Source organism: Nycticebus coucang, chromosome X (genome assembly GCF_027406575.1).
Source record: "Nycticebus coucang isolate mNycCou1 chromosome X, mNycCou1.pri, whole genome shotgun sequence".
Taxonomy (NCBI): domain Eukaryota; kingdom Metazoa; phylum Chordata; class Mammalia; order Primates; family Lorisidae; genus Nycticebus; species Nycticebus coucang.
This window is the reverse complement of record NC_069804.1, coordinates 68,237,219-68,258,642: the sequence shown is the minus strand read 5'-3', so window position 1 is coordinate 68,258,642 and position 21,424 is coordinate 68,237,219. Positions and strand designations below refer to the sequence as shown.

At 39.1% G+C, this 21,424-nt stretch overlaps 1 protein-coding gene and 1 pseudogene across 6 annotated transcripts in view; one reads left to right on the top strand and one right to left on the bottom strand.

Moving 5' to 3' along the window:
* The window catches only part of ARHGEF9 (Cdc42 guanine nucleotide exchange factor 9), a 368,607-nt gene that overhangs the window by 215,878 nt on the left and 131,305 nt on the right, over nucleotides 1-21,424 (top strand). For all 6 annotated transcript variants that reach the window (XM_053579818.1, XM_053579819.1, XM_053579824.1 and 3 more), the window contains 2 exons: nucleotides 12,864-13,096; nucleotides 18,253-18,382. In XM_053579818.1, coding sequence (XP_053435793.1) covers nucleotides 12,864-13,096; nucleotides 18,253-18,382 — 363 coding nt within the window. The remainder of the gene's footprint in view (nucleotides 1-12,863; nucleotides 13,097-18,252; nucleotides 18,383-21,424) is intronic.
* Nucleotides 8,933-10,259, bottom strand: LOC128577568 (tubulin alpha-1B chain-like; annotated as a pseudogene).

The following is a 21,424-nucleotide window of genomic DNA, read 5'->3' as shown; positions in this document are numbered from 1 at the left end:
TCCTTCCTTCCTTCCTTCCTTCCTTCCTTCCTTCCTTCCTTCCTTCCTTCCTTCCTTCCTTCCTTCCTCACCCCTGGTTGAGTTCCATGGCATCATAGCTCATAGCAACCTCAAACTCTTGGGCTCAAGAGATTCTCTTCCTTCAGCCTCCCAAGTGGCTGGAACTACAGATACCCACCATAAAACTTGGCTATTTTTAGAGATGAGCTCAGGCTGGCTTCAAACCTGTGACCTCAGACAATACACCCACCTCAGCCTCCCAGAGTGCTAGGATTACAAGTGTAAGCCACCGCACCCAGTTGGCTTTTCTTTTTGGGGAGATTTTAAATTGCTGCTTCAGTCCCCTTATTTGTTACTGTCCCATTGAAGCTTTGTATTTCTTCTTAATTCAGTCTTGGCAGTTTGTACATTTATAGATGTTTATTATTTTTCCCTTAGCTGTTCAATTTGTTGGCATATACTTGTTCGTAATAGTAACTTATGATGACCCTTTTGATTTCTGAGCTCTCTACTTTTGTATATGATTTTGTTTATTTGACGCTTTCCTTTATTATTAGTTTTTTGTAGTCTAGTTAAGATTTTGTTGTTCTGTTTCTAAAGGAAATGCATTAGTTTTGTTATTTTTTCTATAGATTTTCTATTCTCTATTTGATTTATATCTACTATGATTTTTCTGTTTTTGTTTTTTTTTGGTTTGTTTTGAAGTTTTTCTTATTAAATCATAGCCGTGTACATTAATGCAATTATGGGATACAATGTGCTGGTTTTATATACAATTTGAAATACTTTCATAAAACTGTTTAACATAGCCTTCACCCTATTTTCTTAATAATTGTGTTAAGACATTTATATTCTACTCTTAGTAGATTTAACATGTACCCTTATAAAATGCACCATAGGTGTGGTCCTACCAATTACCCTCCCTCCCCAACCCTTCCCCACCCCCTACCCTTCCCCTCCTCCTTCCCCTTCATCTTGGGGTGTATTTGGGTTATAGCTTTCATATGGACGTGTGGGTGTTTATAAATTGGTTTCATATTAGGGCTGAGTACATTAGATAATTTTTCTTCCATTCTTGAGTTACTTTGCTAAGAAGAATATGTTCCAGCTTCATCCATGTAAACATAAAAGAGGTCTCCATCTTTTTCGAAGGCTGCATAATATCCCATGTTTGTATGTATACCACAATTTATTAATCCATTTGTGGGTCAACTTGGGCTTCTTCTATGACTTAGCAATTATGAATTGGGCTACATAAGCATTCTGGTGCAAATATCTTTGTCATAAAGTGACTTTTGGTCTTCTGGATATAGACCTAGTAGAGGAATTGCAGGATCGAGTGGCAGGTCTATTTTTAGACCCCTAAGTGATATCCAAACTTCTTTCCCAAAGGAATGTGTTAGTTTGCATTCCCACCAGCAGTGCAGAAGTGTTCCCTTTTCTTCACATCCACGCCAACATTTGTGGTTTTGGGATTTTGTGATGAGGGCTACTCTTACTGGAGTTAGATGGTATTTCAGAGTGGTTTTGATTTACATTTCTCTGATGATTAAGGATGATGAGCATTTTTTCATGTGTCTGTAGGCCATGCACCTGTCTTCTTCAGAGTAGTTTCTCTTCAAGTCTCTTGCCCACACTGAGATGAGATTACTTGTTCTTTTCTTTTTTTATTAGTTTGAGTTCTCTGTGGATTCTGGTTATTAAACCTTTGTCAGAGACATAACCTGCAAATATCTTCTCCCATTCTGAGGGCTGTATGCTTGCTTTACTTACTGTGTTCTTGGCTGTGCAGAAGCTTTTTAGTTTGATCAGATCTCAGTAATGTATTTTTGGTGTTGCTTCAATTACCCAAGGGGTCCACCTCATAAAATATTCTCCCAGGCCAATTTCTTCAATTGTTTTCCCTGCACTTTCTTCTAGTATATTTGTAGTTTCATGTCTTAAGTTTAAATCTTTAATCCAGTGAGAGTCTATCTTAGTTAATGGGAAAAGGGGAGGGTCCAGTTTTAGTCTTCCACAGGTCACCAGCCAGTTCACCCAGCAACATTTGTTAAATAGGGAATCTTTTTCCCACTGAATATTTTTTGATTGGCTTATCAAAGATCAAATGATGGTTAAGTAGAGGGGTTCATCTCTTGGTTCTGTTTTTTGTTCCATACATCTATCTTTCTATTTTTGTGCCAGTATCATGCTGTTTTGATCACTGTCGATTTATAGTATAGTCTTAGGTCTGGTAGCATGATGCCTCCTGATTTCTTTTTTTTTTTTTTATTTCTGAGCAATGTCTTGGCTATTGTAGGTTTTTTCTGATTCCATATGCAATGAAGCACTATTTTTTCAAGGTCTTTAAAGTATGACAGTGGAGCTTTAATAGGAATTGCATTCAATTTGTATATTGCTTTGGGTAGTATGGACATTTTAACCATGTTGATTGTTCCCAGCCATGAACATGGTATGTTTTTCCATTTGTTAACATCTTCAGTTATTTATTTTCTCAGAGTTTCATAGTTATCTTTATAGAGATCTTTCACGTCGTTTGTTAGATAAACTCCCAAATATTTCTTTTTCTTTGGCACTACTGTAAAAGGAATAGAGTCCTTAACTGTTTTTTCTGCTTGACTATTGTTGGTACATATAAAGGCTGCAGATTTGTATTGATTTTGTGACCTGTGATGCTACTGTATTCCTTGATCACTTTTTGGAGTGTTGTATTTGAATCCCTGGGGTTTACCAGATATACAATCATATCATCTGTGAAGAATAAAAGTTTGATCTCCTCTGACCCTATATGGATTTCCTTTTCTTGCCTGATTGTGATGGCAAGGATTTCCATTACAAATTAAAAAGCAGTGGAGACAGTGGGCAATAATGCCTTGTTCCTGATCTGAGTGGAAATACTTTCAGTTTGTCTCCATTCAATGTGATATTGTTTATGGGTTTGCTGTAGATGGCTTTAATCAGTTTAAGAGAAGTCCCATCTATACTTACTTTTTTAAGTGTTGTGATCATGAAAGGATGCTGGGTATTGTCAAAAGCTTTTTCTGTATCTATTGAGAGAAACATATGTTCTTTGTTTTTTATTTTGTTTATGTGATGTATTATATTTATAGATTTATGTATCTTGAACCATCCTTGAGACCCTGGGATAAAACCAACTTGGTCATGGTATATAATTTGTTGATTGTATAGCTGCATTCTGTTTCCTAGGATCTTATTGAATATGTTTGCATCTATATTCATTAAAGATATTGGTCTATAATTTTCTTTTGTTGTTGGGTCTGTTCCTGTTTTGGGGATCAGGGTGATATTTGCTTCACAGAATGTGTTGGGAAGTATTTCTTCTTTTTCTATGCTTTGGAAAAGATTATACAGTATAGGTACTGTATATTTTAACTCTTTAAATGTTTGGTAGAATTCCGATGTGAAGCTGTCTGGTCCCAGACTCTTCTTTTTTGGGAGATTTCGGGTACTTTCAGTACTTGCTATTTCAGTCTGCTCAACGTTTCTGATTCTTTTTGGGTAAGTCTAGAAAAGTGGTGTGCTTCCAAGTATTGGTCAGTTTCTTTCAGATTTTCTTACTTTTGTGAATAGAAATTTTTGTAGTATTGATCAAGTATTTTTTTTTTATTTCTGAGGTGTCTGGTGTTATTTCCACTTTGTCATTTCTGATTGGAATTAGGGATTTTAATCTTCTATTTCTGGTTAGGCTAGGTAAAGATTTATCAATTTTGTTAAACTTTTTAAAAAACCAACTTTTTGATTCATCGATCTTTTGAATAACTTTTTTTCTATTTTGTTTAATTCAGCTCTTTTTTTTCTTCTGCTGGGTTTGCAGGTGGAGTGTTCTTCATTTTTATGTTGCTTGAAATGTCCCATTAAGTTGTTGACTTCCACTCTTTCTGTTATCTTAAGGAAGGCTTGCAGCACTATATATTTCCCTCTTAGGACTACCTTTTCAATATCCCAGAGGTTCTGATAATTTGTATATTCATTATCATTTTTTTCAAAAACTTGGTAATTTCCTTCTTAATCTCCTCTTTGACCCAGCTATCTTGTAGCATAAGGTTATTTAGTTTCCATGTCTTTGTATGTGTATGCAGGTTCTTGTTATTGGTGAGTTCAACTTTTATTCTGTGATGATCTGAGAAAATACAAGGAATAATTTCTATTGTTTTAAATTGGCTGAGGTTAGCCTTATGACCTAAGATGTGATCAGTTTTTGAGGATGTTCCATGGGCTAATGAGAAGAATGTGTATTCAATTTTGTTAGGATTAAATTTTCTGTAGATGTCTATTAAATTCAATTGTTGTATGGTGAAGTTTAAGTCCAGAATTTCTTTGATTAGTTTCTTCTTGGAGGATCTATCCAACCTTACTAAAGGGGTGTTAAAATCTCTTGAGTATTATGGTGTTGGAAAGTATCACATTGTTCATGTCTGTTAAGGTGTCCCTTATAAATTGAGGAGCATTTTGGTTGGGTGCATAAATGGTAATAATTGATAGCTCATAATGTTGAGTGTTTCCCTTAAGAAATATGAAGTGACCATCCTTGTTTTTCCTTATTTTTGTTGGCTTAAAGCCTAATGTTTCTGGAAACAAAATTGCAATCCCTGCTTATTTCAGTTGTCTATCCCTTCACCCTGAGTCTATATTTATCCTTTAAGATGAGATTCTTGTATGCATCAGATATTTGGCCTAAGATTTTGTATCCAGTCAGCCAACCTGTGCCTCTTTAGTGGACAATTTAAGACATTCATGTTAATGAGAGTGTTGATGAGCCTGGTAGTATTTTGGGTGTCAAGTTTTTTGAAAGACCAGTGGCCTATTTTAATCCTTTTGCCACTGTGGAAGTTGAGTTTTAATCAATAATGTCTGAGTGAGTTTACTTTGGTGGTAGAGTATTGCGATATTTATAATGGAGGATGGGTCTGAGAATATCTTGAAGAGCTGGTTTAGTTATGGCAAATTTCTTCAACGTGTGAATGTCATTAAAGTATTTGGCTTCTCCATCATAAATGAACCTCAATTTAGCTGGACACAGGATCCTGGGCTGGAAGTTGTTTTGTTTTAGGATATTGAAGGTTGATGACCATCCTTTCCTGGGTTGAAAAGTTTCAGCAGAAAGATCTGCAGTCATTCCAATATTCCTCCCCTTGTAGGTTATGATTTTCTTATGTCTGGCTGCTTGCAGGATTTTCTTTTTCATATTAACTTGCGAAGGTAATTACAAAGTGTCTAAGGGATGCTTTATTTGGATTGAGTCATGCTGGAGTTTAGAAACTGTCTGCTATCTGAGTTTCAGTATTTCTTGCCATGTTTGGAAAGTTTTACTCTAAAATCTCTTGGAGTAGAACATCTGTGCCTTTCAGATCTTTCTTATCACCTTCAGGAATTCCAATAATGGGGATGTTTGCTTTTTTGGAGTGGTCCCACAACTCTCTCATGAAGTGATCCGTCTTTGCTCTCCATTTCTCTTTGGTTTTGAGCATTTGAGAGTGTTCACAAGCTTTGTCTTCAATGTCCTAGATTCTTTCTTCTGACTGCTTCATCCTATTAGTGAGAGATTCCACTGTATTTCTCAGGTCTTTGAGGGATGCAACTTCTTGTCTCAATTTGTCAAAATCTTTGATAATTTTATCTTTGAATTCATTGAATTCTTGAACCAATTTTTGAATTACTCCTTGAACTTCTAATTCCAATTTAACTTCAATTCTGTTAATCTTATATGCTATCCAAATTCTGGACTCAATTTCTGACATCTCAGCCATTTGTTTATGAATAGGATCTTCTGTTGCATCTCCTTTGTCATACCTTGGGGGAGTTGATCTACTCTGGTTATACATGTTGCTTGAGTTTTTTTGCTTATTCTGCCCCATGGTTATTTTTGTTTAGAGAGGCTGCTGGAATTAAATTGAGGGCTCCTGGAAATGTAATTAATCAGCCCTTTACCAGAGTGCTGGGACTGGTGACTGTGGCTTTTTTCCTACAGCTTTACCAAAGTCCCATTTGGTACTATAGCATGAGACTCTGGGACCCACTTGGTATGCTGGGGCTAGGTGGATGTGTCTTGTATTTAGCTAGACTCTGACCAATCCTAATGGATCAGTGACTTTGGGTTGAAATCTCAGCTGAGGAGTAATACAAGCAATTAAGACACCCTGCCCCCACTGGCAATAACTGGGAGAGTAGAATCAAACCCTCCCTCTAATCACAACCAGGGTATAACCTTGGGGGAGTACCTGGCTGATCAGCCATGATCAAGAGTTCCAAACCTTTTGTCCCAGTCGGCACAAACAGATCAAGTGGGAGTGTTGAAAAGGTTTCTAGCAACTGGACAGCAGGGCTCCACTGGCAGCTCTTGTTTGACTTGATCCAGTGTTCCAGGGAGTCAGAAAGGCCCACCAAGCAAAATAATTATTCCAGGAGGGCTGGGCCTCTTTTCCCACTTTGTGTCACCGTCATCCCCAGTCACTGACTACTCCACATGGCTGCAGCCCAATATTCTCTAATACTCAAGTGCACCAGGGATTTGCACCCAAGTCAAGGAGGAGACAGTGCCTCCCTGACCGGGCTGTCTCACTGTGTGACGTACAGGCGGGACTAATTCAGGCCTGATTCCCTCTGGTGGTGATCATTGGAAACTGGGAAGTGTTTCACCTGTGTCTGTGCCCAGCCAGGGGTTACCGTGGAGAAGTGTCATTCTCTTCCTCAGAGACCATGCCTCTGCCTTGACCAAACTCCACCTCTGGAACCCCTGCAGGTCAGGTTAGGTTCCCCCCACATTCCACAGGATTGGGGAGGTTTCTCTCCCAAATTTGACCCCAGTGGCAGGGACCAGGGAGCTTCCACCACTGTCAGAGGTCGCACTGCCAATGTCAGGTGTGGTGCTGCTGGTCTTGGATACTGATGTGTGCAGGTTACAGGATTGTGGGGGGAGCTGGAGGGCATTGCCACCGGCACCCAGAGTCACAAGAGCCGGGCGGGTTGCTGGAGTGCAGAGCTGCCTACTGTGGGTGGCAGGTGGCAGGAGCGGGGGTGGGCAGTGGGTATCATCAGCTGAGGGCTGTGGGTGACAGGAGCTGGGCGGGAGTCACTGACAGTGGTCCATAAGTCACAAGAGCCAGGCAGGGAGCTGGGCAGGGAGCTGGAGGGCAGAGTCTCTGGCCATGGGCCAGGGTCTCAGTATCTAGGCGGGGAGTCAGGTAGCCAGTGGGATGTGGTCTGCAGGTAGCAGAAGCAGGTGGGGTGCCACTGGTGTCAGCGTGGTCCCTGGTGTTTGGTGGCGTGAGTCCCACACTATGCTGTTTCAAACATGGGGCAAGTCTCTCTCCCCTTGTGACTCCCTACCTCTATTAAAGTTATTGTTTTAGCACAACTGCCCCACAGCCAATGAGATGCCATGCCCTAGCAAAACTCTGCCAAACACTCTGGATTTTTCCGGGGGTAGTCTTCCAGACTACCAGGAGAGGGGACACAGGTGGATTGGGAGTTCAGGAAGGTAGGGAGAATATTAGATCAACTTTTGGCCCAGGCAAGAGACTGCCCGGGCTTGCAGCTGTATCTCTCTGTGGAGGGAGTTCTGGCCTTCAGTCATTCTTTCCCCTTTGGTGAAACAAAAGGTCCTCTGTTCTCTACTCGCCTCAAGCCACTCTCATGGGAAGTGGGGAGGGGGAAGAGAAGGATTCCTGTCCTCTTTGGGATGGGTTTTGTACCTGAAATTTGTTTCCTTGGAGTCCCAGTTTGCCTGAGCAGGGGTGATGCGGACCTATGGATCCTCTCTCTTAGCTCAGCTCCCCATCTTCCACTTTATTGGGTTATTTCTGGCCATTATTTCTCCCTCTGGACTTGAGCCTCAGCTGAAAGCTGGCTTCAGTTGTCCATCTTGCCTCTTCCACCTTTCTATTATTCTTTTTGTTGTTATTTGAAGTTTAATGTCAGGTTTGTTTGAGTTTTTTCTCTCTCTCTTTTTTTCATACAGACAGTTATCATTCCCACTTAGAACTTGTTTGCTGTACTCCAAAGGTTTTGATATGTTCTTCCAAATTCATTTGTCTTAATATATCTTTTAAATTCCTCTTTTTGATTACTTCTTTGTCTCATTCATTATGCAGGAGCTTGCTGTTTAATTTCCACTTATTTGAGTGTTTCCAGTTTTATTTCTACTGCTAATTTATAATTTTATATCATTGTAGTCAGAAAGATACATGAGGAGGTTTCTAGTTAAATTTAGTATGACTTGTTTTGTAGCAGATGATCTATCCTATAAATGTTCCATGTGTGCTTTACAAGAATGGGTATTCTGTTTGTGCGGGATGGGATGATCTGAATATGTATGTTACATCCATTTGATGTAAGGTATAGTTCAAGTCCATTGTTTGGTTATTGACTTTCTTTCTGGATGATCAATGTATTGTTGAAATTGAAGTACTAAAGTACTAAAATCTTGTTGTATTATTGTTTATTTCTCTTTTCAGGTCTGGTAATGTTTGCATTATATACATATTTTCTCTTTTGTTGACTCCATATTTATTTATAAGTTTTTATATTCTCTTAATGATTAGACCCCTTTATCATTATATAATGGCCTTCTCTGTCTCTACTGACAGTTTTTGACTTAACGTGTATTATCCAACATCTAAATTTAGCTATCTCTGCTTTCTCTTGGTTTCCACTTACATGGAGTATTTTTTTCATTCCTTCATTTTCAAGCAGTTCATTTTTTTTTAAGACAAGAAAGACGTTATTCAAAACCCACAGAGAAATGGACAGCTTGGGTCTGTAACGAAGCATTCATGTTTTAAAGCACAGGTCAGTAATTGTATATGAGAGCCTACACCTCTACATACAAATTAAAGGATCAGACCACAACTTTTCCATATTTAGAATAGAATTAACGTCACTTTAAAAGCAGTACCTTTGTGACATTTTAACTTTAGTATTCCTCTTCTTCTTCCTTACCCTCTCCTTCAACAGAATCCACACCAACCTCCTCATAATCCTTCTCAAGGGCAGCCATGTCCTCATGGACCTCAGAAAACTCTCCTTCTTCCATTCCTTCACCCATATACCAGAGAACAAAGGCATGCTTGGCATACATCAGGTCATGCTTGTGGTCCAGGTGAGCTTATACCTCAGCAGTGGCTACTGCATTGCTCAGAATGCACACAGCTCTCTGTACCATGGCCAGGTCTTGGTAATTGATACCAAACTTGAAGCCAGTGGGAAATAAGCTTACAATCTGGATGGTATGCTTGGTTTTTATGGTGTCAGTGGCAGCATTGACATCTTTGTAGACCACATCATCATGGTACAACAGACAGCAATCCACGTATTTTCCATGGTGAGGGTCACAATTCATCATCTGGTTGTCTAGGTCAGAGCAAACATTGGTGATCTCTGCAACAAAAAGCTGTTCATGGTAGGTTTCCTCAGCAGAGATCACAGGCACATATATGGACAGTGGGAAGTGGATGCGGGGATAGGGTACCAGATTGGTTTGGAATTCTTTCAGGTCAACATTCAGGGCTCCACCAAATCTGAGGGAAGTAGTGATGGAGGACACAACTTGACTTACCAACCTATTCAGTTTATTATAGGTTGGGTGCTCAATATCAAGGTTTCTACTACAGATGTCATAAATGCCCTCATTGTCTACCATGAAGGCACAATTAGAGTGCTCCTGGATGGTATGGATGGTGAGTATGGAGTTGTAGGGCTCAACTACAGCTGTGGAAACTTGGAGGGCTGGGTAAATGGAGAATTCTAGCTTGTACTTTTTGCCGTAATCAACAGAGAGGCATTCCATCAGCAGAGAGGTGAACCCAGAACCACTTCCTCCATCAAAGCTATGGAAAACCAAGAAGCCCTGAAGACCTGTGCACTGGTCAACCAACTTGGGAATTTGGTCCAAGATGAGGTCAATGATCTCCTTGCCAATGGTATCGTGCCCATGGGCATAGATATTGGCAGCATCTTTCTTTCCTGTGATGAGCTATTCAGTGTGGAAAAGCTGGCGGTAGGTACTAGTGTGAACTTCATCAATGACTGTGAGTTCCAAGTCTATAAACACTGCCCTGGGCACATGCTTGCTGGTGCCTATCTCACCGAAGAAGTTGTTGAAGAAGTCATCTTCTCCCCCAATGGTCTTGGCACTTGCCATCTGGCCATTGGGATGGATGCTGTGTTCCAGGCAGTTGAGATCATAGCAGGCACTACCAATATGGACACCAATCAACATGGATGGAGATGCACTCCCGCATAGTTGCTACTTCGCAGCTGCTGAGCAGATGGTGAGAAAAAGAGGAGAGATTGTTGCTTCTTTACAGCATGACTCTTAGGGGGTTGATGTAAGAAAACCTGCCCAGTGCATGTTTTTGAAGGTGAAGTGACTCTTTTGTTATCAACAAATACAGTAGAACCTCTTTGAGTTGACCACTCAAGGGACTGTTAACAAACTGGTTAACATACAGAGGAGGTCACCATAAGGAATTAGGGCTACTATAGTAATACATACATGTGGTGCATATCTGTGACAAGGTCAATGTAGGAAGGTGGTCAACTATGGAGGTTCTACTATAGTGGGTTTTGTTTGTAAATCCATTTAGGCATTCCATGTTCTTTCATTGGAGAATTGAATCTATTAAAGTAATTATTAAAAGAAAAATATTTGCTGTTGACATTTTATTAATTATTTTCTGACTCTTTTTTTTACAACCCTTTTTTCTTCTCTGTTGTTACAGTAGAACCTCCATTGTTGACCACCTCCCTACATTGACCACCTTCTTATGTTGGCATAATTTTCTTAATTTGGACATATACTATGTGTATGTATCAGTACAATAGGTCTACTTCCTATGTTGACCACCATCGTATGTTGACTAGCTTATTATGATCCCTTAGGTGGCCAACTTAAAGAGGTCCTACTGTATTTCCCTTTGTGATTTGATGATTTCCTATAGTGACATACTATGATTCATTTCTCTTTATCTTTTTTTGGGGGGAGTATCTACTATAGGTCCTCTTGCTTTGTAGTTATTGTGATGTTTATGTAAAACATCTTAATGTTATACTAATCTATTTTAAGCTGTTTTAAACTTAACTTTGGTCACAGAAAAAAATTATGCACTTCTAATCCTCCCTCATTTTATGTCTTTGATGTCATAGTTTACATTTTAATAATATGTATTCTTTAACAAGTTAATGTAATTATAGTTATTTTAATAATTTTTCTTCTATCTTTAGGGTTATAAGCAATTTATTTACATACCACCTTTATAGTACTACAATATTCTGAATTAGACTATATATTTCCCTTTACCAAAAGATTTATACTTTCATATGCTTTCATATTACTTATTAGTGGCCTTTCTTTTCAGCTTGAAGAAATCACTTTAGCATTTCCCGTGAGAAAAGTTTAAGGGTGATGGACTCCTTTAGCTGTTATTTGTCTGGAAAAGTCTTTATTTCTCTCTCATTTCTGAGGGATATCTTTCTGAGTAAAGTATGTTTGGTTGACAGGTTTTTGTTTTTGTTTTCTTTCAGCACTTTGAATATATCATTTCACTCTTCCCTGGGCTACAAATTTTCTGTTGAAAAATCTGCAGATAGTATTATTAATACTTCTTTCTATGTAACATACTTCTTTATTTTGCTGCTTTCAGAATTTTTACTTGTCTTTGGTTTCTGTAGTTTCATTATAATGCAGCTTGGTGAACTCTTCTTTGGCTTGAATTTGACTAGGAATTTCTGAGCTTTCTATATGTGAATGTTTTTATCTTTCTTCAGATTTGGAAGTTTGGGGCCATTATTTCTTTAAATAAGCCTTTTTTCCTTTTCCCTGTATCTTCTTCTTCTGCAACTTCTAAATTTTGTGAATTTTAGCTCTCTATATTGTGTCCCATAGATCCTGTAGGATTTCTTTGTTCCTTTTTCTTATTTTGCTTTCTCCTCTGACTGAATGATTTCAAATGATCTGTCTTTGAGTCTACTTGTTCTTCCTTCTGCTTGATCTTGTTTAGGTTTTCCTTTTGTTCTTGTGTTTATTTTTTGATTTTGTTAAATTAATGATCCATGTTCTCTTTTAATTTACTCAGCTTCTTTAGGATGATTATTTTCAGTTCTTTATCAGGCACTTCATGGATCTCCAACTCTTTAGGATCAGTCACTGGAAGTTTATTGTGTTCCTTTGGAGGTATTATGTTTCCCTGATTCATCCTAATTCTTGTAGTCTTCCAAATAATTTTACTTAGAAATAATTTCCTACTTACAGAAATGATGAAAAATAACAATAGTATAATAGATGATAAAATAGCCATATTTTGGGGGGTCATAAATGTTTAACATGTGTACATCTTGGGCTCCTTATCCCTAAATACTTCAAGGTATGTTTTCTAAGGAATATTTGATGGGGATAATTTGAGGCTAGGATGTTGTGATTCCTTTACCTATTTAATAGCTATTTCATAGCTATTCTCAGTGGCAGAGTTTATCTAAAACAACATAGTTTGCTATTGCCAGAATTAGAATCTCTAATCTTTCTCATTTTATGAACCAATACCAGAGTTTTGGCATGTTGTTTTACTTTTGGTAGGTACAGTATCCTCACACTACCCTTCCTTTTTTTTTTATAATTTCCTTACTATTGCTACTTACTCATTTTTATAAGAACTTTATAATCAGTTTGTCTAGTTATTAAATAGTTTCTTTTGGTAAATTATACCATTACATTATTAATAAATTAAAGAACATTGGCATTGTTATCATTTTAAAATTAATAAGAAGAGAGTCTATCTTTTCATTTCTTTAAGACTTTTTGGGTGGATATTCAGTAGCTTTTCCCTTTCCTTTTATTCCTCTTCCCACAGCAAGATGGATTCTGGATATACTCAGAATATTGTAACAATCACCTGGACGCCTGTATGGAGCTCTCCAAGCTGATGAAAGATAGCCGTTACCAGCACTTCTTTGAGGCCTGTCGCCTTTTGCAGCAGATGATTGACATTGCTATTGATGGTTTCCTTTTGACTCCAGTGCAGAAGATCTGCAAGTACCCCTTACAGTTGGCTGAGCTCCTCAAGTATACTGCCCAAGACCACAGGTAAGAGATTGAGGTAGGTGAGAGTGAGGGAACAAATTCCTCTACACGTTGATACTATTGAGAATGTATATCCTTTTGCCTTTTCTGGGCTTCTGTTAGCTTATAGGAAAATAGGATGATATACTCTTGTTTACCGCACAAGGCTATTGTATGTACAAAGTGAGGGAGTGCTTTTGAGAGTTACTTTTAAAGTGATATATCAGTATGCACACAAAATCAGTGTTCATCATCATTATCATACTATTAGGCCTTACCTTCAGGGAGCTTGTAGTCTTGTCCTTAGCCCTGAGTTCTTCCAAATGAATCAAGTCTTATGCAATAATTGTTCGACTATATATTTCCCTCTGTTTGATAGATTCTAATTTTGTGGTGACAGCCTTCCCAACTTATATTGAGCCTGAATTCCTTCTGTATGGCTATATCCTTGACCTTCTTTAGCCCTTTTCACCTTCCTCTGCCCCACCACAGCCATGATTTTCCCTTATATCCAGAGTATGCTAGAGGAAAATAGACTTGAGACTTCTCTGGAAGTTTTTCTAAAGTTTTTTAGTATTTCAAGAATACCAACCCAATAAGGACCAAGGAGTTTATTTCTCTGAATGGGAATTATACTCTTCACTTCCTATCAGCAATATACATGTTGGAGTAATCTCATACAATAGGGATGGCCTACAATAAACCATCCTCACTTATTCACATGCCTTTCTTCATGACTTAGAGCCCCAAGCCTGTTTGTAGCCTGCCTTTATGATTTTAAATCTCTGGCCTTAGACTTGTTGGGCCAGTTCTTGGCTCTTTTTCTCAGACTGAGCACTCTAAGAAGAAAGAAGGCCTTTGCCCCATTTTCTTTAGCTTTCTGCCTGATTTTTATTTGGCCTGCTTCCTACTTTCATTTGGCTCCATTGCCTAGTTTTCTTAGGGCTGACCTCCAGACCTAGATGTCTGTGGGCCAGTTGGTTTGGTTGATGCCAAGCATTCAGGCTGAGCCCTAGGCTCATTTCTGAGTTGATACTACTTTCTTTAGAAAGTAATGGGTCATGTGCTTCAGTGATTTGGGAGCCCTAGGCAGATTTCAGATTTTACCCTAAATGTAGTGGTTCCAGACTCTCCTTTTTTGGAGTAACAAGGATAGTGATAGCTCTGTCTTCCATACTTTTTTGGCTGTGAGAAAGGCAAAGAGGAGCAGGAACTTGCAAAGGAAGACTCTGTTCCCTCTTCCCTAAGGCAGTTTGCTAATCTGAAGGTTACTAGTAAGAGTGCTCATTAAACCTAAAATTTGGAAGTTACTTGAACAGAACTGAGTTCTACAAATTTTCTAAGGATATGTTCTCTTATGAAAGTTAGTAGTACATTGACTCTCTACTAAAATTAAGATATTTAGAAAGGAAAATAGAAAATACATATGGCAGAAATTTGGAAAGACCCTCCCTTCTCATTGTATTTCCTTATTCTATGGCTAAAAAAATTAACAAGTAGAAAGGAAAAAATGACACACCCAGTCTGTGGCAAATCAAGGACACAAAGCATGTGCATTGGTCTGAGAGTCTAGTTTTTTAAAGACCTCTTTAGGTAATTTTTGTGCCCAAGAAAGTTTATGAGCCATTGCAGCAGCCAGTCTGGAAAGTCTTCCTCCAGTCCTGTCAGTCCATGGTATCACGAGCCTTAAAAACCTCCACAGTTGTAATGCTAAGTGACCCAAACCAGCCACTATTGAACCTATAGCTCAGTGGAGCAACTGTCATTCCAACCAATTGTTTTAAAACTGGATATTCAAATAGCAGTTCTCAAATGTTGTTATATTACAGTTCCTCACCTACCTAATTCCTGAGTATTTGTTCCATGGAACCTAGCAGTAGGCTTTAAAAATTATATTTGTGGACTCATAATATTCACTAGGTAAATTATATGCTATATAATTTATCTAAAGATTCCCAGAAAAAAAAATACTTTAAAGCATAGCCCAAAGCTATGTTCGTTTCTTAAGCCAGAACAACCCCAGGGCTTTGGTGTGTTCCGTGGGAGCTAGCAAGATGGGACATTTGCATGAGATTTTCCATTTTTATGCTCCTTTGCCTGATGATTGGAACTCCTGCTTCAAATATTTATTGACATCTTAGTCCCTGGTCTCCTCTCTTATTACCCTCTGGGCTGCAGGTTGCTGATAGAAGAGTTTAGGCAGTGCTAGGCTACATAAATCCCTATCCTTCTTCAGGGTGACTTGTGGGGCCCAACACTACCTTCCAGGGCAAGGAAAACCCCACTTGGCAGACCTCAGGAGGCTCTACTAAGGTAATGGCTTCTGCTATGCATATATATCAAGGTGAGAGAATTGGATTTGCATGCAGTTAGAGACTGCTGCCTGCTTGCAGGTTTACTTAGGTTGTCGGATATGTAGGCCTGAAATGCAGGTAGTCAGAGTAGCCTCTAAGATAGAAGATTAGATAGAAAGTGATAAATGTGGAATAATACTGCATTTGTTTGCAGAAGGGTAGGAAGCTTAAGCTTACAAGATGAAAGACTGCTTATAAGAGATTAGCTTACACGTATAGAACTAGAAAATCTTGGTTCTGACACTCTCCCTAATAGGGGCCTTGGTCCAGACCTCATCTGAGAGCCCAGAGGCTCTGACCAAGGTTCAGGCTATACCATCTTCTCTCACCTGCAAAGCTAATGGAACAGGTTAGAGATGGGTGCATTATCCCTCTATTCCAGGCGTCCTGAAACTTTTTAAATGGGGGGCCAGTTCACTGTCCCTCAGACCGTTGGAGGACTATAGTTTAAAAAAAACAACTATGAACAAATTCCTATGCACACTGCACATATCTTATTTTGAAGTAAAAAAACAAAACGGGAACAAATACTATCACACCACCTCATGTGGCCCGTGGGCTGAAGTTTGAGGACCCCTGCTCTAGTCTTTGTAAGAAAGGAAGCAGGCAAAAAAAACAGACAGTATGGGACAGTTGCAGTGATGAATATAAGACAGGAAAGTACTCGAGGTCAGACAGAGATAAGGAACTTTCTGCATTGATGTAAATGTTCAGTACCTGTGCTTTCCAATACAATGTACTAACTACATATAGCTATTGAGTACTGAGAAACACAGCTAGTGTAACAGAAAGACTAAATTTTATTTCATTTTGATTAGATATGGTGAGTGACAACCATGTTAGACAGTATAGCTCTATGGTTTCATTTCCAGAAAGTGGCTTAAGGCATGTATGTCCTCTAATCAGAGAAAGGAAAGCACAAGGTATAGAAATTGGTTCTAAAGATTAGGAATACTTATTTGTGTTAGCAACTTCTATTATAAAACCTCCCTTTCTGTCATAACCATGGGAGCAGGCTCAGACAGGCTCACCAGAGAGAAACTTTTATAGTATTGTAGAGCCCAAAGTTGGAATAACTAACTGTAAAAGGATTAAATATAACAAAAATAAATGTAAAGTTTTATAATTTGATCTAAGATAAGAAATCAATAGCTTATGGACAGGCAGGTACAGCTTTTAGAAAACATGTTTTAAAGAGACCGAGGAAGTATTAGTTGACCATAATGAGTCAGCTATGGGATCGATATGAGTCAGCAGTGGGATCCAGAAGAAAAGCTGATAATGGCTAACATTATTAATGATCAAAACAAAGACTTTTCTGACAGATTTGTCTTAAGGCAGAATAAACTAGTTCGGAGGAGTAGTGAGAAGCCTATCATAGAAGGTGATAAAATGCAGTAGAATTTGAGGGCTACAGTTCTGGCAGATTGGATCAATGGATGCTAGCTAAGAATAGGTATTGCATGGCATCTGGCCTGGCAGTTAGAACTGTTCACTGGGCCATTGTGTGGTCCACCACCCCACTCTTCAATGTATGAAGAAAGAAAAAAGGCAAATGTTCCACATCTTTCTCTCCCATTTTCTAAATGGTGCTAGGAGATTAAGCAAATTAGTGACCATAAGGCACTTTCAGCCTTTCTAGGGAAAGGTGGTAACACTAAGTGGTAATTCATCCTCTTGTCTTCTCAGTTTATTTTAGCTCCACTGAATGACTGAAATCTAACTTTCAGTCTGCCTTTCACAGAAGCCATTCAATTGGAAATAAGATCAAGACAAACCAGAGAAAAATGAGCAGGATATGTAACTCTCAGCACTTGGGCTATCCAAAGTCCCAGAAAGCAGGCCTGAGGATTATACTTCAGGGACTAGGGGTTTTGCAAGGCATCCCATTGATGTCTGTACTAGAAAAATATTTTACTTATAATGATAATATTGCTAACATTTATTATGAACCAACAATAAAACTGTTTACATGCATGATTACATTTAATTTGTTAAATCCTCAATAAATTCTACTATGATTCTCTCCATGAGGAAAATGAGTAAGTAAAAAAGTAGGTGAGATTTATCAAAGGCCTCACTGCTAGTCAGCAACAAAAATATGTTTGAAGCCCACAGATTCTGCTTTCACACTCTGTGTTCTAAGTACTGTGCTACATCCTATCACTATATTGTGCAGGAGGAAAGGTTGGGATACTATTTCCTAGTGATTTGGGATAGAAGCTCCCTAAAAATAGATGGTGGGAGAGATTCTAAGGTTTTCTGGACTGTGCTGTGTGTAAAGCTCCCTTCTTGGTTCTTGGCTGGTTGTATCAGATAGGACACAGAAACAGTGCTATATAAAACAGGGGGTCCATTTCTCTCTTGTGTGAAAGAAGTTTGCAAATGGAAGGTCTATGCCCTGGTATGGTGGCTCTATGGTCATCAGAAACTTATAGCTATCTGCTATCCTATTTCTAGGGCTTAGGCTTTGTTCCTATGGTCCAATATGGCTATTAGAGCTTCAGCCATCACATCCACATTCTAAGCATTAGGATTGAGTAAGGGCTAATGAAGGGTATGCTCTCTTCCTTAAAAGTGATTTCACAGAAGTCCTACCCAACACTTTTGTTTACATATCAATTGACAAAACTTAGTCCCATAATCATCCCTGCTGAAACAAAGGATAGGAAATGTAGTCTTTAACTATAGGTGGCATGGGTTTCCATCTGAAAATCAGAGGTCTGTTATTAAGGAGGAAGAGGAAAGTGGATGTTAGATTAATATCTAGCATGTTAGTTCTATGGCACATTGGCTCATTCAGCTTTCACTCTTGTGTCTTTACAGTGACTACAGATATGTGGCAGCTGCTTTGGCTGTCATGAGAAATGTGACTCAGCAGATCAATGAACGCAAGCGACGTTTGGAGAATATCGACAAGATTGCCCAGTGGCAAGCTTCTGTCCTAGATTGGGAGGTAGGACCCTTCCCAATAAGGGTGTTGGAGAGTCTGAATAACTTGGAAAAAGTTTCCTATGTTAGCCAAGGATGGAGTAAGATGAATTATATTTGAAGAGCAAGAGGAAGGGTTTAGATTAGATTCAAGGCAAAAATTCTTGCTAATGAGAGGTGTTTAGTTTTTAGATAGTTTCTAAGAATATTGGAGAAAATTTTGTGACAGGCATTGTGGTGGGTGCCAGTAGTACCAGCTACTTGAGAGGCTAAGGCAAGAGGATTATTGAGCCCAAGAGTTTGACATTGCTGTGAGCTATGATGCTACAGCACTCTACCCAGGGAGATTGAATGAGACTGTCTCAAAATAGAAAGAGAGAAAGAAAGGAAGGGAGGGATGTAGGGAGGGAGGGAAGGGAAAGGAAAGGAAAGGGAAAAGGAAGGAAGGAAGGAAGGAAGGGAGGGAGGGAGGGAGGGAGAGAGGCGGGGAAAGGAAGGAAAGAAAGAACAGAAACAAAGGGTTCATCTCTTTGGGCATAGCCAGGAAACATTTGGGTTTACTTGGTAACTTTTTTGAAGCTCTTTTAAATCTTAGATTTGTGATCACCAGAGATACACACTTGAGTAATAAGTAGTATAACTAATTTACTCCCAGACGCAAAATATGAGATTCTCTTTTTTCCAACCAGGCAGGGCAGCCAATGTAATTTTCCAGTTTGTGGGATTGCATCACCCTGAGTTATCTACTAGATTTGCCCAAGCTTGCACACTCTAGACCATGATCATCATCTCTGCCAAATCCACATAGCAAATTTTATTGTTATCATCTTCTTTTAAAATAATTCCTGACAGCCTTCTATTTCATTGCAAACAGCAGTGACTTATCTCAACTCAGAAAGCCTTCAGTAGCTGAAGTCACTAAAACGTTCCCTATCTAGATGCTCACTAAGAAAACCAGGAATAATGACACTTCACATTTATCTCCCAGGCCCAAGTTGTATAGTCTGATAGTGCACAAGGTAACCAAGATTGTAGAGGCTGAGTATGTTGCCAGGGAGGGAGCAGCAATCCTAAGCTTTGTGGTCACAGTACATGGGCCCTGACTTACAAACCTCTGATTTACATGTAATTCACACTTATGAATGGAGGCTATTATAGATAGTAGGTAAATATACCTGTTCCAACTTATATACAGATTCAGCTAAAGAATGGACCTACAGAACATATATAGTTCATAACTCAGGGACTGCCTGTGTAGAGGTAGAGCCAGTTCCCTATTCCACTGGCCTCTACTCTGGTGTTATTTTTCTATGATTAGGAGATAGTGTCTCTCTTAACATTTCAAGTAGTTTAACACATTCCAAGCAGATGAGACATCAGGTTCATAAACAGCTACTTAACCTAGCTCCCCAAAAAGGCAGCACCTGTGGCTCAATGGAGTAGGACTCCGGCCCCATATGCCGGAGGTGGTGGGTTCAAACCCAGCCCCAGCCAAAAACTACAGAAAAAAAGAAAACGTATTTTTTTTTCTGCTACCTTTGTTCATCCTTAATGTAGATAGCTGAAAAAGACCACAATTCTGATCAGCTGACATATTTTTTAATCCTATTCAAAGCATAATGTCTCCATACAAGAGCAGACTAGGAGTGATTCTTTGAGATGCTAGAGAGAGGAATTAATCTAAATAAGTTACCATCTTGCTCATTAAAGGACGCCAGTACTGGCCCAGACTTACTAGAAAATCATGGATTTTCCTTTTCTCTTGTCAGTTCTGCTTTGGCCTATTGTCTAATTAGAGGCAGAGAACTAGACCATATGACTTCTAGCAAACCCATTTTATGTATTTATGTATGTATGTATGTATGTATTTATTCATGCCTGGTAAGCAGGCCTTTCTCTATTCCCTTACAGAAGTTCTAAGAGGAGGTGTCTAGCAGCAGTTGTTGTCCTATTCCATAGAACATTTCTCCCTTTCCCAACACCTGGAAGACCTAATTCCTCCATGTGCTCTGGGCCTCTAGTCTCTGGAGCAGGGGCCAGAGGGGAGCAAAAATAACTTGAAATTCCCTGGCCTACCCAAGGAGCTTCAGTAATGCCTAAGCTATAATTTAAAGACTAGGCATCTCAGAAGGAATGTCTTGTGTGTTTGTCTAGGTAGGGGTACAAAAAGGAAATTCTGGCAATTTCTGTCTCCCTTTGTAGCATGATTGATTGGTCCTCCAATCTTGTCCAAGCCCACTCATGCCTTGCATCCTTCTGTTGTGAAGCCCCTCATTACCTAAATGAGTGTCTTGTTCCATTTGGGCTACAATAACAAAATATCATAGACTGGATGGCTTATAAACAAAATTTTATTTCTTGCAGTTCTGAAGGCTAGGAAGTTCAAGATGAAGGAATTGGTAGTTTCAGTGTCTGGTAAAAGACCTCTTTCTTGTCCATAGACTGTGATCTTCTCATTGGGTCCTCACGTGATGGAAGGAGCAAGGGAACTCTTTGGGTCTCTTCTATAAGAGAACTAATCCCATTTCATTTATGAGGGCTCTGTCTTTATGACCTAATCAACTCCCAAGGCCTCTCTTTCATCACATTGAGGGTTAGGTTTCAACATATGAACTTCATTGGGGCACAAACATTTAATCTATAGAAATTGATAAGAAAAATTCCTCCTGGTCCTATTTTCAGACTCTGGGATCACTGTAGAACTTTCCAGTTCCAGAGAAGTTGCCCTCTAAGAAGTCTTTTCTCTAGTAAGGCCTGATAGGTACATTTCAGAGGCTAGAACTGTCAGCCAACTCTTCTGACAACTCTAATGATTCGTGTATGTACACACATACCCACTTATACTCTTATATACCTCTCACTTACCCTCATACATCTTGTATTGATGATGGAAGACTGAAAAGCAGAAAGAGGCCTATTCCTAACCAACAACACACAACAAATCTGTAACAATGCTGGAACTTGAATCTAGTCTCCTAATTTCTTATATTGTCGTCTTTTTACTATTCCACCATATGCTTTTTCAACTTTCTGCCTTCCACAGCCCAATTGCTGTTCTATGTGATAC